Below are 18,932 nucleotides of genomic sequence, written 5' to 3'. Positions count from 1 at the left end.
ATTGCCCTCAGAAATTTATTGAGTCTTATCATTGGACACCATTTTTATAAATCTTTCTTATTAGATTTAATGAGTGGAACAGTGACATGTAGAATGTACAATTTAAAATGCTGCCTATGTTTTTTTATCATTTTATCTTCTATAGTTATGCATTTAATTTGCTACTTACTTTCAAGTTTATTGAAAATTGTGATTATCCTTTACTACTCACTTGGGCATTTTTTTAACCTCCTGATGACTTTATTTGAGACAAGGATACGAGATAGAAAAATTACCTAACCTCTGGGCCCTGTCTTAACTAATGTGGCAGCATATTTCATTTGGAGGCCATTCTCAAAATGGTAGACTGACTCATATGCAGATGTAAGGGAGAGAATATATTTCAAGCCCAAATATCAACTTCTGTGCATAATTATCACCTCTATACCCTTCCGTCATTTTGAATAGTTTACAGTAGACTATTTATTTTCTAGTTTGAAACTAATGTGAACATTCTTAAGTAAACTCATAGTTCCATAAAATAGGTATTGGGCTTTATTTTCCTGTTTAAAGTAAAGTAGAAAAAAAAATGTGTCCTGTGAAAAACTCTCCTGTCATTTTTGATAATTCTGTTTCTTCCAAGAATAGCAGCCTCAATCCATGAAATTGACAGACATACTGTGCGATTTGTTTTTATACCATGAGTCTTCTTGATTTTCTGCCTCAGCCTTTTCTGAATATCACTAGTGAATTGCTATCTAACCAGTGTAGAATAGTGAATTCTTAACTAATCAATCACTATTTTAATTTCTGATATCTATTTTTTCAATGCCAGAGAGTTGAAAGATAACCTTGGCAGTGATGATCCAGAAGGCGACATACCAGTCTTGTTGCAGACCGTCCTGGCAAGGAGTCCTAACGTTTTCAGGGAGAAAAGTATGCAGAACAGATATGTACAAAGTGGTGAGGTTCTTAATAATTCAATTTCGTAGTATATTTTTTTGTGGGTCCATAACAGAATTTGTTTCACATGTAGTAATTAAATTGAAATGTCTCCTTTAATAAGCAAGCCTATCATCAATGAATGCCGCATTGATCCCTTGAATCAAGCCAAGAAAGAAACTAAATGAATGTTAACACATTTTTTTGCGGGAAACGAGTAAACTCGTCATAGGCGGGAAAATGCCCGCTTACAAAGTGTTAATATTTGTGCAGTTTAATACGTAACTAAATTCCTTGAAAATTAGGCAAAGCTTAAAGTGTATTTTGTTAGATATTTCAGAATCTATTAGTTTATTCAAAGAGCTTTATTTTAAAAAATCATATAATTGGAATGAAAGAAGTCTTTTCATTAATCAAATAATAAAAATATTTGCAGAGCTTTTCAACATGCAGTAGTACATGTATAAATAAATATACCTAGTATTAGTTTTAGCATTGATGGTGATTACATTCAAGGTTATGTAGTAATTGGTTTAACACTCCTGTTGCCTTAGAAACAGAAAATAGGTTTATAATAAGTTATTTAAGGAAAAAAATCTATTTATAATAAGTACTATAAAAATCATAAAAATACGACGTTCAACAGAAGTATAATTTTTACGTAGTAAACGAGTGCCTTTGAGTTAGGTGCATTGTTTTGGTCTTAAGCTTGCTGAATTTGGCAAGCCCAAGTATTTGCTTGGCTCTGAAGATTAAAATAGAAGGAAATAGTTTAGACAGCTCAAGAAGGTCCAGCTTAGTTAATTGATTAACTGTGTTCAAGAATATTGAGAGATTTATTGGAAACACCTCCATGAAGCTTCCCATCCCATCTCCTAGTTTTCTTTTGTTTTTTTAATAGTATTAGTGTGTTGATTTTGTATATTTGTGTGTCAATTCTGCTTTTAAAGCAATTGTATAGTTAACTGTCCATTCCCCCAAGTGAATCCATGGACATGCCTCTGCCCAAATCACTTTTCAGCAAATTAAAGGCAGGTATGCAGGGCAAGACTGTATCTTCACCAGAACTAATAAGCTAGAATGCAGCAGTAGGAGAGCGATGCGAATGGTGAAAGGAAAACTAGAATTGCACTTGCCCTGGGAGAATGTTGGAATGAAAGAAAATAGAGATCGTTGATTTGAAGAAAGACTAATAGGATAGGAGCATTTAGTATAGGATAAGGTAACTCTAAGATTGAATAAAGGAAGTCTTCTAAGGCTATTTATACTACATCTAGGTAACTTACGTTTTTAAATAATTTGGGTAGTAAATCACTCTAATAAAAAACTTTTAAGAGTATTTACCTTTGAGACACATATTTTGTTTTGTACTACACGTATACTTATTTTTAAGTCCAAAATGTTGGTTGATTTCTCCATATCCTACTTTGTAAAAACATGAGCTAGCATTTAAAAATTAATTAATTACATGTTGTGAGTTTTTAAAGCATTTTTCTAGTGATACTTGGCTTTAAAATTTTTAAAGGTGATTCTTAGTTGCTTAGTGTAAATGTGAGTCACGCATGATGAAAATTTAATAAGCAAAACACTTTATTTATACTTCTTTGGAGCTTTGAAATAACCAGAAAGGACTATTAGAATTTCATTTGTCCATTTTACTTTTAAAGCCATTGCTTTCAAACTAGTAAATTTCAGCTTGTGCCAGTGATGACTGTTAGTTAATTCAGGGGAAATTTTTTTTTAACTCCCATCTTAGGGAGTATTGCCCTCCCTGTCAAAAGAAAAAAAGAAAGAAAAACCCTAGCAACAATAATTATAGTAATTAAATTATTAAATTATGGAACATACGATTTAATATTGAATTTGAGTAGGAAGAGAAAGCTCAGAAGTTGCAATTTAGACTATGTATAAAAGAAAAGAGTAGTATTACTAGTAGATTTTGAGCCCTCATCTCATTCAACTACTACTTTAAAGCTAGAATCCCTTCTACTCTAAAAGGTACTTTTCACATCAACAGCAGGAAATGAAATGTGGGAATATGATGTGATACTTGAAGCTCCCAAAAAGATTGGCTATGGATATCATAAAAAAGTTCAGGGTTAATCGGAGATTTTTATCTCTGATTTTAAAAATGTTTAAATAACTGAATTTTTCTCTATCTCATGTATAACAAAATGCCATTTGTGTAACAATTGAAGAAACAACGTCTAGCTTGAAAAGAACTGAGAATCTGAAAACTAACCTCACATTTTCCCTCATTAATCAAATATTCATTTAATCCTTAATATGTGGCAAATAATTACTGTGGAAGAATAGAAGCATTCTGTTTTGCACCAAAAGACTTTCAGATCGAATGTAGCTGCTCAAACTTTGGGCCATTCAATAAAGTACTTTTAAAAACCTAGGTCTGAATCACAATGAAACAAATACTGTTGTGAAATTAAGCTCCTAAGGATGGGAGCTGTATGTAATAAAGTATTCCATATAATTGAAAGGCCACCCAAAGGCCTGTTGTAGAAGGAATTGTGTAGTAGTTGATCAGGAGTTAAAGTGACTTCTAAAAGTTCTTTTCAATTCTAAGCCTATATGATAGGACTTTAAATAAGTAAAATTTAAAAAAATTAATCTCTATCGCAGCTCCTAGAGTAGTTATAATAATAAAAGAATGTTTTAGTCAAATTGGTTGTACTTGAAATTTACAGTTTCTATATTTTGCTCTTCAAAATGAACATGTTGGTTAAAAAAGAAAAGAGCAGAAAACTTTTTGAGTGTTTATGAAAGAACAATTTATTTAAATCATTGAAAGGATACTTTACCATTAGAAGAAAATAACATGTTTACCATTTTTGTGTGTTCTATAGGAATCATGATGTCTCAATATAAACTTTCTCAGAATTCCATGCATAGTAGTCCTGCATCTTCCAATTATCAACAAACCACTATCTCACATAGCCCCTCCAGGTAATATATATATATATATACACATATGTATGTATCATTTTATTACGTATTGTTTTCTGTGGTAAATACGCTTGTGAATATACAGTGTATACATACATTTATGTAATGGTGAATTATATCTAGTTCATAAGCTGGAATGCTTAACCTTAAATAGTAACCCACATGAACATTTGCCTTAAAACGTTATATGTGGAAATGCTCTAATATACTAATTGAAGTAGCTATCATTTTAGTAACTTAATTTTATATAGACAAAAAATGTGTTAAAATAACCAATGTGTTTGAGATAAATAGAATGAATACCTTTATGCAAGTAAAATGTGTTACCTCAGTTTTTATAAACTGTGTAGTATAACTCAGATTATGAATTGTGAATGATTTTTGTGCATCTGAGTATTTTTCAAATTTTTTCTGTCTGCATAGATTTTATTTAAATTAGAATTTGGAGAATTTTATGGTAGTGAAATTTCAAGGAAGAGCATTTATTTCATTTCCTGATATTGTTTATTTGAATTTTGGGTTTTAGCCGGTTTGTGCCACCACAGACAAGCTCTGGGAACAGATTTATGCCACAACAAAATAGCCCAGTGCCTAGTCCATATGCCCCACAAAGCCCTGCAGGATACATGCCATATTCCCATCCTTCAAGTTATACAACACATCCACAGATGCAGCAAGGTAAGAAATGTTAGTTATTTAATTATAGAGAATACCTGTTACTCTAAGCAAATTCATTTCTTTCTTTTCACAATGTTTAAAACAGAAACTAAAATACTATATACTTATTTGTCAATAAATATTCCTTTTAAGATGTGGCTTAAATCAAAAACATGTTACATTTATCATTGTGAGATTCATAATTTGGAAAGTAAAAAGATTAGTTTCATTTGACTTTTTGGATTAGGTTATTATACAACTTGAGTATATCTAGTTATGAAATTAGGAATGACTTTTTTTAATTGGGCTTTCTTCCTACAATACACTAAGCCAAAGAAAAATTACGTTTTAATTGGTAAAGTTTATATAGTATAAATTGTAAAGAACAGTACTTTCCCTAAAAAATGAAAATCTGGGATTAGAATACTAGTTCTCAGTTGAAGTCAAATGTGATAATATGTCTTTTTTAAGATTATAGTGCCTTGCGATGTATGTCATGTCTGCTAAATAATTTATTAGTATAAATTTATTTGTAATTTTTGGAGAAATTTTAAAAAGAAAAGGGCAAAATAATATAATAAACATCTATGGTTTTGTCTCCCGTAATTAACAGCAAATTTTTAAAATTTGCAGTCAGTCATTAATTTCTATATGTATTCTTGTTTTTTGTTATGCATGGGGTCCAAATTTTCTTCATTTATATACTTTTAACTTATAAGCTTTTAACTTAATCAGCTATCAAAACAGCCCATGGCTGCTTTTCCAAATCTAGATAATGAAATACTAGGTTGAAACCATTTCACATACTAACTCAATGAAAAACCAGGAGGCAAATCACACATTTGGAATAGACACCTCTAAAATTACAGAATTTAGTGTGAGTGCTGAACATAAGTATGTATGCATGTACGTGGGCTCTTGATACTTGTAAAATAGTATACTCTGGCATAGTAAGTAGGAGGAGCATTTTAAATGTAATTAACAGGAGGAAAATTATTAAAAGAACACATTTGTTGCTGATGAAAATGGCCACATACACATAAGTATGTGTACAGAAGAATATAAGTTTTTACTCTAAATACTGTTGCTGTTTTTTAATAAGATGAACCTTGCTTTTTCAAAAGAGTAAGTTGAAACCACAAACTCAAAAGAGAATTATAGTTTGAGGGTCTGTTCAGTAATGTGTCATTTCTTGGAAATTCTCAGATATTTGAACTAAAAAGTTATTCAGAGATTAGCCCCACTCAGATATAAAAGTTACTATAAATTGGAAAATTTAGTATGGTAAGGAACAAATGGATAAGTAAATGAGACAGAAAAGAATCCAGAATAAGGCAGATATATATGGGAGTATGTGAAAGATAACATTTAAAACAGTTTTAAAATTTAAAATAGTTTTTAAATTTTGCATTATAAAACATTTAATCATGCACAAAAGTTGAAAGATGAATACAATAAACCCCTTCACCAACAGGTACCATGACTGTTTGCCTTTATATACATCTGCTAAAAAGAAGAAAACTCTCCTATATAAACACCAAATGTAATAATTTACCCCTAAAAAATTAAGAACAGTTCGATAGTATCATCTAATATCCAGTCGACAGTTTTCACCAGTTGTCCTAAATAAGTCATTCATAACCTTTGTTCTTTTCAAAGCATGCTCTAACCTAGTTTCTCACAAATTGCATTTGGTTTTTACATCTCTTTTGGCTCTTTTAATCTGAAACAGCCCCATGTCTTTTTTTCCCCACGACAGTAATTTTTGTTTTTATGAAGGGTGGGGTACTTTTGTAGACATCTCATATTCTAGACTTGACTGTTTCCTTATAGTGTTGCTTAAATATTCCTCATATTTCCTACCTATTAGCAGTTATCTTTAAAAGCTTTATTAGTATCTAGTTATATGTTTTTGGCAAGAGTACTAGATAAGTTATGTGCCCTTTATGTTGCTTCACATCAGAAGGCACATATTGTCAAGTGGTCCCAGTATCCGTGGTGTTTAGGTGGTGACCACGTCATCTCATCATTGTATAAGTGCTGTTTTTTTCCTTGCAGTTAGTAAGTAATCTGCAGATGGATACTTTGAGATCATGTAAACATCCTGGTCCCCATTAATCTTTTAACTAAGAGGTTTAGCATTAGATAATGATTCTCATTTCATCAGTTTTTACACTGGTCATTGGAAAATGGTGATTTTTCTAATTGTCATTCTTAAGATGGCATTTTTAAATCAGTGTGTAAGAATGGATTGTTTAATAAATCATGTTGAGTGGATTGGCTAGGCATTTTGAAGTTTTAATTGGATTCCTAGATTATCTAGAGCAAAAGTTTTCTAGATAGATAAAATATTTACATGGTTTTTACATGTATTTTAAGTCATAAAATTATAAGAAGAAAACATGGGTAAAGTTTTGGTAATCTTAGAGTCGAGAAGGCCTTATTTATGCAGACTTAAAATCTGGATTCCAGAAATGAAAAAAAAACAGATTAATTATAAATTTCTATGTAAGAGGAGAGACCATAAATAAGGACAAGTTAAATATGGGGGAAAACAGTTTCAAAATTTAAACACAAAATACTAATTTTTAACACACCAAGATCTTATAGAGATTGGTAAGAATAAGACAAAAGTAGACTAAAAAAGTAGACAATTTACTGAAAAGAAAAGCAAATTTGATACAGAAAAGTGTAATACGTATATGAGAATGTGGTCAACCTGGCTCACAATTAGAGAGATGTGAATCAAAATTAAAGTGAAATACAACTTTTTATAGTTATATGATACCTAGTATCAACAAGTGTGCAGGGATTCCCACAGTCTTGACAGAGGTATAAATTGGTACCTTTTTAGAGAGCAGTTTGGCAATATCTATTGTAATTTAAAATGCATATACCTCCTTTTGTAGTTCAGAAATCTGTCTCCCTTAAAGGGGAGGGAATAAAACATAGTCAGACAGTTTTACTCACATTCTACTAAGCATCCAGTGAAGAGATGTTTTAATCATAAAACATTCCAGTCATCGTCTATGAACATGGAAACATTTCTGAATATTACAAAACCAAGTAAGCAGTGCTATCAACCTCGGTGATAAAATTTGATGTATATGAGAAATACATGGATTGATTAATATTAGACAATATAATTTAGATTAAGAGGATGGGGATCCTGTGAGCCTTTTAATAGTTGCCAAAAGAGTATTCAAAAAGAAATTCGACTTCCGTTAATAATTTTTGAGTTTTCACTGGAGAAGAATAGACTGGGACAGCCGTATCCTGAAAACCTTATCCTGATAAAAGCAAATCCACCTAGTGGTGAAAAATTAGAAACATTTTCCTTGAAATCAAGGATAAGACATGATGCCTATAATCATCACTTTTATTTAGTGTATCATTTATTTTATTTATCGGGTGTCTTAGTCAATACAGGAAGGTAAGCATAAAATACATATAATTATTGGGAAGGAAGAAATGAAAAGTTTCATTTTTCAAGTGATATGATTGTCTTCATAGAAAACTTAAGAGAAGCTACAAACACGGTAATATAATTAATAAAAACACTCCACACGATTACTGGATACAAGATCATAATATTGAAATTAATTGCATTGCCTCTTCATACACCTAAAATAAGCAATTATAAGTATAGTCTTTTAAAATATTATTAAAAACTTCAAGGAAAACCATATGCTACCTAGGAATAAATTCTCTTTGTGGGGAAAATTATAAAAATTTTGAAAGAGATATAAACAAAAAACTAAGAAAGTGAAGAGTTATGCATTCTTCATGGATGGAAGGACTCAATAGGGTAAAGATGAGAATTTTTCTCAAATGTGCACATTCAATACAATATCAGTAAACATCCCAAGCAGGGTTTTTATAAAAGCAACTTAAGCTGCTTGCAAAAATTCATGCAGAAGAATAAAAGTTCAAGAACAAGCAAGATCATTTTGAAAAGGGATGAGATACGGTTCCATCTAACAGGAATCAAGATTTATTGTAACATTAGTCCAGGAATCAATGAGTAGAACATGGTGAAGTGGAATTTGATAAAGCGCCTAGGAACATACCATGAACAAATGGAACTTGATACATACGGTATTATATCTTAATGGGGAAATAATGGTTTCTTTAATAAATGGTACTGAGATGGTTATCCATATGGAAAAAGTAAAATTGGGATTCCTATCTCACACTACACATAAAAATAAATTTTACATGGATTAAAGACTTGATGTGAAAAAAGAAAACTGTAAATTTTCAAAAGAAAATATAGGAAACTATCTTTTTATGGTACTGTGTTAAGGAGGGAATGAATGGCCAATACACTTAAAGATTCTTGGCTTCACTGTTTATCAAGGGTGCAAATTAAAGTGGCAGAGACATTTCTCATCCTTAGATTGACGAAAGTTGTTGGCAAGGATGTAGAGCAGTAGGAACTCATGCACTACCAGTAGAGTACAAATGGGCATAAGTAATTTGGGAAGCTATTTTGTTAATATTTGCTAGGGTTTACAAATGGACATATCTAGCTAGCAATTTCACTCCTAAATACATTTGTAAAAAAAAGTCATGTACAATAATATACATTACAGCATTGTTTATAACAATAAAAATATTGAAGCAATATAAACATCTAACATAAGAATGGATAAATTATGTATATTACTCAGAAGAATATATATAATTTTTTAATATATAAATGAATATGAAACTACATAATATAAAAATAGATACATTTCAACATAATATTCAATTAAAAAGCAAGTTTCAGAAGGATACATACATTTACCATTTATATAAAGTTATATGCAAAACAATGCTAGTTATTATCATTTAGGAATATATTCATTCATAGCGAAGGTGTCAAGATGTAGGTAGATTGAACTCAAATCTGGTGGTTTCTTTTAGGGAATTAGGGGAAGGGAATAGAGGAGAAGAATATGCAGATATATGGAGAGCTTCGACCATCTCTACTGTTTTACTTCATTTCAGTCATGTGCCACTTAACAGTGAGGATGCTCTCTGAGAAATGCACCGTTAGGCCATTTCATCATTGTGCGAACATCATAGAGAGCACTTACACAAACCTGAGTGGTAGAGCCTACTAAGTCTAGCCTATTGTTCCTAGACTGCAGCATGTGACTGTACTGAAAACTGGAGGCAGTTGTAATGCAATGGTAAATACGAGTTTGTTGCCATCAGCATCACCACAAACATGAGTAGTGTGTTGCGCTACAATATTACCATGGCTACAACGTTAACGATAGCTAGGACATCACTAGGTGATAGGAATTTTTCAGCTCTGGTATAGTCTTACAGGATCACCATGGTATATGTGGTCCGTGGTTGACTGAAACCTCCTTATGCAGCACAGGAATGTAGATCTGAATGACATGTAGCAGCGGGTGAACATGTGATCAAGGTCTGGATGGTCAGTGCAGGAGTGCTCATTATATTGTGCTCTGTCATTTCTGCATGCTTACAGTATGTCATGTATAATTGTTGTCCTCTAAGAGTTTCAACAGTTTATTTTTATAAAGCTTTTTTTAATTCTTATTAATTTCAGCATCGGTATCAAGTCCCATTGTTGCAGGTGGTTTGAGAAACATACATGATAATAAAGTTTCTGGCCCGTTGTCTGGCAGTTCAGCTAATCATCATGCTGATAACCCTAGACATGGCTCAAGTGACGACTACCTACACATGGTGCACAGGCTAAGTAGTGACGTATGTAACCTATTAGTTATCATTAAGGTAATGAAAGAGCGCTCATATTTGCCTGATAACCTAGTGTTTCAATTCCACAATTTAAAGGATACCTACTTATATAAAGGATTATACTAGATCTGAGAATCCAGCTATGAACAGGATGGTTCCTGTACCCACAGAGCCTAGTCTAGAGCGGAGTTGGTAAACTGGCCAGTAGTCTGACACAAAGTACGAACAGTTTTAACATTTTCAAAGAGTTTGTGAAAAACAACAACAAAAAAGAACATAATGTGACAAATTGTATGTGACCCAAAAATCCTAAAATATTTATTATCTGTTCCTTTACAGAAAAAGTTTGCCAACCCCTGGTCTAGAGGTTTAGGTTCTTAATGAAACGTAACTTCATTTTTAAATATATGCTCATACAAAAATGTTCTCTTAAATAATGAACCTTTACTTATTAGTATTTAGCTCTTTTTCCGTCTAAGACCTGTATAAAACTTTTTCTCTGAAATTTAATGCTGCTTTGATGTTATTTAAATATTCCATGTACCGGAAATTTGTCTTGTAATTGGTTTGGTGGTATTATATAAGTTACATGTACCTAAAGAAATACAGAGATGACAGAGAACTCGTGAACTCTCAAGACATTTACAGCCTGGTAGGGTGTTCACAGCTCCTTTTGTAGAAAATAGTAAACAAAAGTGGAGCATACTAGTAATACCAGTTTTCTTATTCATTGCCATGCGTAGGCTGTTGATTCTTTTGGATACAATTTCAATTCTTCTAAGATATACCACGAAGAAAACAGGAAAGTGCAGAAGAATTATGCTTTTGAATACCAACACTTTACCTGTCAGTAATTTATGTCTTTTATTGGTTCTCTTTAAGATTTCTATAAGGCCTTTCTTATCATTCAAGATACAAATTTTATACTCTATTCTTAGGATGGAGATTCTTCAACAATGAGGAATGCTGCATCTTTTCCGTTGAGGTCTCCGCAGCCAGTATGCTCGCCTGCTGGAAGTGATGGAACTCCTAAAGGTATTATTGTAACTAAAATTTCTTTCAGCATTCATATTTCAAGTTGAGTAAAGAACTCAAATTTTTTGATGGAGATACCAAAAATTATTGTTTTTCATTTACTGTGGAAAAAAACAAATCTGTACTTATTCCTGTAAACTATTGATAGTTTTTAGATATATACAATATCACTCTCACTGATAAATTGAGTCATCTTTGCAAACCACAAACTTCTTACCTCTCGTAAACATTTAAAATTATTGATCGGCTTTCTCCATCTTCTACCCCTTTCATATCGAATTTACCTGTTTTCCTCCTACTTCTTTCATTGATTGATTGTCTTCATTAGCTCTTCTCTCTGCTCTCTCATTTCTCAAGATTTCTATCTTTAAGCTGAATCTTCCACTGTACTTGTTTTCTTGGCTGTTTTACTCAGTTTTGGTAGCAGCATTGATTACTATTGTGAACAAGAAGCCCAAATCAATGTGTTTGGCTCTAGTCCTGTCTCCCAAGTTGTAATTTTTCATTTCCAGATAAACCTTCCTCGTATCTAGCTGGTATTTCAAATTCATGTTTAAATTTGTTCACACTGTTTTTTCTGCCATTCCTATTTCTCTTTATGCTGTTCCAGTCCTGAATCATCTTAAAGTCTTTTCACCTCTTATGTAGTCATTTATCAAAATCTGACCTGTTCTGTATTACCTCCCTAAATCTCTTAAATCTGCTTTCATTTCTGCTTATTAAAATCCAATCTGTTCTTCAAGTTCTAAGTTAATGGCTGAGCTTCCATAGACCCTCTGCTAATCTCAAGACATTAGTTTATATTTGTTCTAATAACTTATACTGTCTTATGGACATGACTTTTATTTCATCTTCAAATTACAAAGAACCTTATGTGGTCTTCTGTGTATAATAGGTTCACAAAATTGAATTTAAGTCAAGGTTTGGGCTATTTTTTTAAAATACTAAAAAGTTTGATAAAATGAATTACCCTTTTATTGTGGAGACTATTACACGCCACTTTAAAACATTAGCTTGTAATTGATTGTAGTTTAGCTGATGATAATAAGCTCTATCCATGAGTATTTCTTATTATAGCCATCTAAAACATGAACTGATCTCCCTTTTAATTGTAAAGATATTTTATTTTTTAAACTTGTATTTATTTTAAGTGTGTTTTTCCAGGACCTATGAGCTCCAAGTCAAGTAGTAGTTTCAATCTAGTTGTGGAGGGCGCAGCTCACACTGGCCCATATTGGGATCGAACTGGCAACCCTGGTGTTACGAGCATTGCGCTCTAACCACCTGACCTAACTGGCTGCCCTTGTAAAGATAATTTTTTTCACAGATATTGTCCCAACTTTTTGATCAGGGACATTCTTTATACAGTGAGAGTTGAACTTTTATGAGCTTTTCAAAATCTATAATTCTGTGAATTTTCAGGGATAAAAATAACTCAGCTTCTGGAAGAGATAGCAACTTCCAGAGTAACCCTTATTTGTTAATTTGGCATCAGAGTTAGGTACATGGCTCACAAGTAATGTCAGGGTGAGAAGTTATTCAGATGCCAGGGAGGAGTAACGATGCGATGGGTGGTTGGCCCAGATAACCAGCCTGTTTTTCCTCTTAACTCTTGAGGAAGGATGGATGAAGAAATGGATGGAAGGATGAAGGATGGTTGGGTGGATGGGGATGGATAGACGGGTAGGAAGGAAGGAAAGAAGGGAGGGAGGAAGGGAGGAAAAAAGGAAGGATAATTTAAGATATTAGTTGGTGCAAAAGTAATTGCGGATTTCACAATTTTTTTTTTAACCTTTTAAAACCTCAATTACTTTTACACCAACCTAATAGAGAAAACTTTAGAACAAACAACCTCATGAACACATTATTCATCAGAAGTTTCTACTTATGTTCACGAGGAGTGTTTCAACTAGTTTTGAAGGTATAGCATTACTATATTGTCACTTATTAATATCACAGTATAAGAAAATGTAAAAGTTACACAATTGTTCATTCTTGCCTGTTGAATTGTTTTTCTAGGATCAAGACCACCTTTAATTTTACAGTCTCAGCCTCTACCTTGTTCATCACCTCGAGATGTTCCACCAGATATCTTGCTAGATTCTCCAGAAAGAAAACAAAAGAAGCAAAAGAAAATGAAATTAGGCAAGGATGAAAAAGACCAGAGTGAGAAAGCTGCAATGTATGATATCATTAGTTCTCCATCCAAGGACTCTACTAAACTTACATTAAGACTTTCTCGTGTAAGGTCTTCAGACATGGACCAGCAAGAGGATATGCTTTCTGGTATGGAAAATAGCAATGTTTCAGAAAATGATATTCCTTTTAATGTGCAGTACCCAGGACAGACTTCAAAAACACCCATTACTCCACAGGATGTAAACCGCCCAATAAATGCTGCTCAGTGTTTGTCGCAGCAAGAACAAACAGCATTCCTTCCAGCAAATCAAGTGCCTGTTTTACAACAGAACACTTCAGTTGCTACAAAACAGCCCCAGACTTCTGTGGTACAGAATCAGCAACAGGTATCACAACAGGGACCTATATATGATGAAGTGGAATTGGATGCATTGGCTGAAATAGAGCGAATAGAGAGAGAATCAGCTATTGAAAGGGAGCGCTTTTCAAAAGAAGTTCAAGATAAAGGTAAAATAATCTCATTACTGCCATTTCATACTCTGGGCAAATATATAATTAAGTCAAAAAAGTTTTTTTTTTAAATTACTCTTTTTTTCCTCATATTTTATAATTTCTTTATGTCTCCTCAGTTTTATATTTATTAATAATGCTCAGACCTCAGAAATTAAATTCTTAATTTCATTTTTTATCTGAAACAACTATTTGAGATTTAATAATTCTGTATCATAAGTCCATCACCTATTATGTACCAAGTGATTTTATCTGTGCTTATCTACTTAAGTGAACATTAGCGTTTCTATTTCATGCATTTTCAGACATTACGTTAAATAGACATTACCTTTTCTCCTATCAAAACAAGGTTAACTGCTATAGAATTATTTTGAATCAGTACTTTTAAGAAAAGTCTGTGTATGCGCTTATTATACAAATAGATTTTTCACTTGGTTTTTAATCCTACCATCTCTTAGTAATGTGATATATATTTGTAAAAAAAAATTATGGAAAGAATTCTAAGTTAATATTAAATAGCAAACCTTAAGGATCAAGGATCTTTTGTTAGTGAATACAGTTAAATGTTCCCTTTTGTCTAACTAGTATATTAGGATGGAGTTTCAGTACACCTGTTCTATGAGTATATGGGCTTTTTTTCGTGCTTTATAAATAATTATAATCAAATGAAAGCAGCTGCCTATTAAGTTCTTGATTATTTTAAGAGAGACTGAAAAATCAGTGATTGAAATTAGTAATATAATTTATGAATTTGCTGTCTTTGCAGATGCATGTACATACTTGACTATCCAAACCAAAGCATACTTTATGATTTCATTTTATAGTTAAATATTCTAGATTGAAATGCAGTTCTCATATTTTTTTGGTGATTGTATAAATAAAACCTAATGTTGGGTGGAGCTCATTTTTATATATGATTTTGTTCATAGGTGACAGGATCTTTTCTAGATAATTGTGTTCCTATGCTAAGAAACATGCTGAAGATTTGCATAACAGCTTTTTTAATGTTATTGAAAATAAACTACTAATTGTTGTACTACAATATTTGCTAAATATATACATCATATCTATAAATATATAAATGCAAGTAGATTGCTAAAAGTCTTCATTTTATTGTCTAGGGAACTGGAATTTCTTACTTTAACTAGTAAGTCATTGACGTTAAGGATAAAATGAAGTGTTGTTTGTTCTTTTCTCTTTTCTTAGTGGTGTAAGGTTCAGGAATAAGTATACTATGTGGGCCCCTCCTCTGACCTTTTATAAAAGTATATGCATGTCTAATGAAGAGAGCAATATTCTTCAGCTTCTCTGATAATATTAACATACCTCTGAATCCGGTGATAGTTCTGCAAGAAACATACAAAATTGTAATTTCTTGACCAAGAATTATTAGTTGCCTTGAGAACTGAAGTTTTGCATGACATTTTAATCTTGTGTTTTGGAAAATTATGTTCTTAGGAAGGAGTGTAATTTTTTAAAATGATTTTTTAATGGTTGGTAGGAACAGAAACAGAGGAAATGGTGAACTTTTTTTATTAACTTGCCTGAACATTTATTGTATCATACTTGCTGAAATCAAAGTTTTTACCTTTAAAACCTGAATGAAAAGAAGGATAGTAAATGGGGCTAATTGCATATTAGCAAACTTATTTTAGACCACTAACTTTTCTTTGGGAGAATATAACAAAATCAACAAACAGCATACTGTTGTATCCTATACTTGTAATACCGGGGTGCCAAAAAATGTACATATTTTGAGAGATGTTATCTGTGTATTACTTTTCGAAATTGAATTGAATTACTGTAGCAATGTGTCGTATGACATCCGCTCAAAAGATGGCTCTAATCAAGTGAATGCTAGTGTCATTCATTGTATTATAATTTTAATACAGTTTTTTCCTTTCTTAAAATGTGTATACATTTTTTTGTCACCCTCTCTATATATAGTTTACTTTTAATTATCTAATCAATTTTCTCTGTAATCTGATGGTATGGCTATAGCAAATTTAATTGAAAAGTTGAATGAGCAAAGTTGACTTACAGAGGTAGCTGGTGCTGTAAGAATTAAAGCGTGGGCTGGTTAGCTCAGTTAATGGTTAGAGCGCGGTGCTCTTAACAACATGGTTGCCGGTTCGATCCCCACATGGGCCACTGTGAGCTGTGCCCTCAACAACTAGATTGAAACGACTACTCTGTCTCCCGGAAAATAAGACGTAGCCGCACCATCAACTCTAGTGCATCTTTTGGAGTAAAAATTAATATAAAAGCCCGCTCTTATATTATAGTAAAATAAGACCAGGTATTATATTATATGTATTATATTATATTGTATTATACCTGGTCTTATAGTAAAACAAGACTGGGTCTTATATTAATTTTTGCTCCAAAAGATGCATTAGAGCTGATGGTCCAGCTAGGTCTTAATTTTGGGAAAACATGGTACTTGACTTGGAGCTGATGGGTCCTGGAAAAACACACTTTAAAAAAAAGAATTAAAGGAAAAAATGGTTATTAGAGATACCTGTTTTTTAAGTTTGATTTAGATGAATATATGTATTTTCCCAAATTGGTTATGCTGATTTTGCGGACATCACGTTATTGCTCTCATTTCTAATTTGTGGGGTGGCCGGTTAGCTCAGTTGGTTGGAGCGTGGTGCTGGTAGCACCAAGGCTGCTGTTTGATCCCCACATGGGCCACTGTGAGCTGCGCCCTCAAAAAAAAAAAAGTGTGTGTGTGTGTGTGTATGTATGTATGTATATCCTAAATCATTTCTAACCTGTTTTATGAAAGCCATCTTCCCATTATTTCATGGCTTTATTTGAAAACCTTTGGAATTTAGGTATGAACTAACAACTTTGATTTGAACCTTGTCATTTTGTATTCAGTACCTGTATTTTGTGATGGGATAGTGTTTTATATATAAGCAGTTACCTTTGAGATTTTGGAAAGATTAAATGTTTGGTATGTTGCTCCAAGATTGTATGTGAGGTTATAAATAAAAGCAAAATTTTCTGAAGTGGTAGTTTTTAGTCAGCCCTTGAGAGATGAAACACTTCCTTGAAAAGAATTGATCTCTAGTCACCACTACATTTTAGGACTAAATTGTAAAATTGACAGTTAGTGTATTCTAAGGCTTGGCACTGAGAACCTTATTCTAACTATTGTGTTGGCGGTGGTAAGGAAGGAGCAAACAGGACTACTTGCCTGGTCTACATGGTTTTACTAAGAGCTCTGATCTAGGGTCTGAGCTTGTTTCCTATTATATTCATTTGTTATGAGAGAAGAATTCCCTTCCAAAAATTAAAAAAAAAAAAAAAAAAAAACAAATAAAAAATTCTGTACCTTGTAAATAAGATTGGAAACATGGTTGTTTGATCATTATGGAATTTGAGAAAAGGCATCCAGTACTCTTAAATATTTGACCGAGGCTGTGGTAGAACCTAATGTACCTCTCTTCCACACATAGAAGACACTTTTCTGCCTGCTAGATATTCATGTCCCTTTGACCTATTCTCCCTTCTTTGGATAGTTTTATATACACTGACAGGTTAACTCTCTGTAACCTAATATTTTATAATATTCCTAAAGGACCTTTTTCTCAGTCTCTTGCTTGTATTTTAACGTCTGTAATTACATAAATTAATTTTTAAAGGCTTTTCATCTTTGCTTCTGGAATAACTTATCAAAGACATTAATATCTCCATATGCTGAAAATTTCTGCTTTCTTTTGTCAAAAGGGGGGTTTTCTTTGTTCATCTTTGCCTATTTCATCTTTTCCCAAGGTCCACTTTCCATGTTAGCAAGTATAAGGAATGGCCTAGCTACACTAATGTTTTTATAATGTTACAATATTCTTGCACTGTAACCCTTATAAGAAGTAAATTACTACCTACTGTCATTTGGAATAAAAGACTGAGATTTTGAACAGGAATAGGACAATTAGCCACTTAGCCTGTGCTGTGGTTTAGGAGTGGGATGTTTTCATTTTCCATCATTGCCTGCTGTGTATACAATTGTGCTTTCTGCTTTAACTGTTTTCAGTTATCACTTGTAATAGATGTAAGCGAGTGATATACTATGTTTTTTATAAGCATAATCAAGTACAGAATTTCTCTAAGGGCTGGATCCTGTTTTCAAAATATTAACATCAGGATGACAAGTGTTGCTGGTTTTAAAATTATGCTATCTTTTTGTATGCATTTTCTTCAGGAATATATGCATTCTGATAGCTAATCTTATGATTTCCAACACTAAAGAAAGCTTAAAGGTAATCAGTATCCCAGATATTGAAATTGTTCTTCATAGAGATGGCTTTCCATCATTAGGTGAAGGTTATGATGTAATAAAGACTGATAACAAAAGTGGGGAGACAAAATTGACCTGTGCAGATTCAGAGCCACTTTACAAGAATTAAGTTCATAGTGGAATTGAATCAGATCAAGTGAATCAGAACCTGCGTTCTTTTAATGTATCCAAGAATCCTTGCAAGCAGTAATGGAATTTTCCTGGGTTTTACAGAAGGTGAAATACTTCCCAATAATTGAAAAATTAAAACTTTCTATTTAGCACTATTTTATGCATAGTGCAAAAAAATTTAAGATTTTCCCCAATCTTAATGTATTACTGTAAATGCTTTCATAAATTTTTATTATTAAAAAATCATAGAATCTATAGTTTAAAATAACTGAATCAAACGTAATTTTGAAATTAAACTGTTTGCTGAATTTCTGTTTTAATGATGAAAGATAAATTGGAATGAGGTTAATGATCTTTAAACTCTTAAGTATTTTGTAATCCTTTAAAATTTAGCCTTTAAGATATTTTAGTGTTTTTCTAAAGACAGATTGCTCATAAGGATGAGCCACAGATTTCTGAAGAGAAATGTTCAGGTGCCTGAAATCATAGTCATTATAGTTCTCAAGTATGCTTCATTTCATTAAGAAATATAAAAAACTTATACTATTTAAGTTTCTAATAGATTCTTGTC

At 32.3% G+C, this 18,932-nt stretch overlaps 1 protein-coding gene across 3 annotated transcripts in view; it reads left to right on the top strand.

Moving 5' to 3' along the window:
* NIPBL (NIPBL cohesin loading factor) overlaps positions 1 to 18,932 on the top strand; it is a 188,307-nt gene that overhangs the window by 86,008 nt on the left and 83,367 nt on the right. For all 3 annotated transcript variants that reach the window (XM_019737211.2, XM_074328993.1, XM_019737212.2), the window contains exons 4-9: positions 815 to 942; positions 3,783 to 3,882; positions 4,409 to 4,560; positions 10,109 to 10,269; positions 11,199 to 11,295; positions 13,315 to 13,941. In XM_019737211.2, coding sequence (XP_019592770.2) covers positions 815 to 942; positions 3,783 to 3,882; positions 4,409 to 4,560; positions 10,109 to 10,269; positions 11,199 to 11,295; positions 13,315 to 13,941 — 1,265 coding nt within the window. The remainder of the gene's footprint in view (positions 1 to 814; positions 943 to 3,782; positions 3,883 to 4,408; positions 4,561 to 10,108; positions 10,270 to 11,198; positions 11,296 to 13,314; positions 13,942 to 18,932) is intronic.

Source organism: Rhinolophus sinicus, linkage group LG03, assembly GCF_036562045.2.
Source record: "Rhinolophus sinicus isolate RSC01 linkage group LG03, ASM3656204v1, whole genome shotgun sequence".
NCBI classification, from domain to species: domain Eukaryota; kingdom Metazoa; phylum Chordata; class Mammalia; order Chiroptera; family Rhinolophidae; genus Rhinolophus; species Rhinolophus sinicus.
The sequence above is the reverse complement of the archived record's forward strand: the minus strand, read 5'-3'. Positions and strand labels throughout refer to the sequence as shown.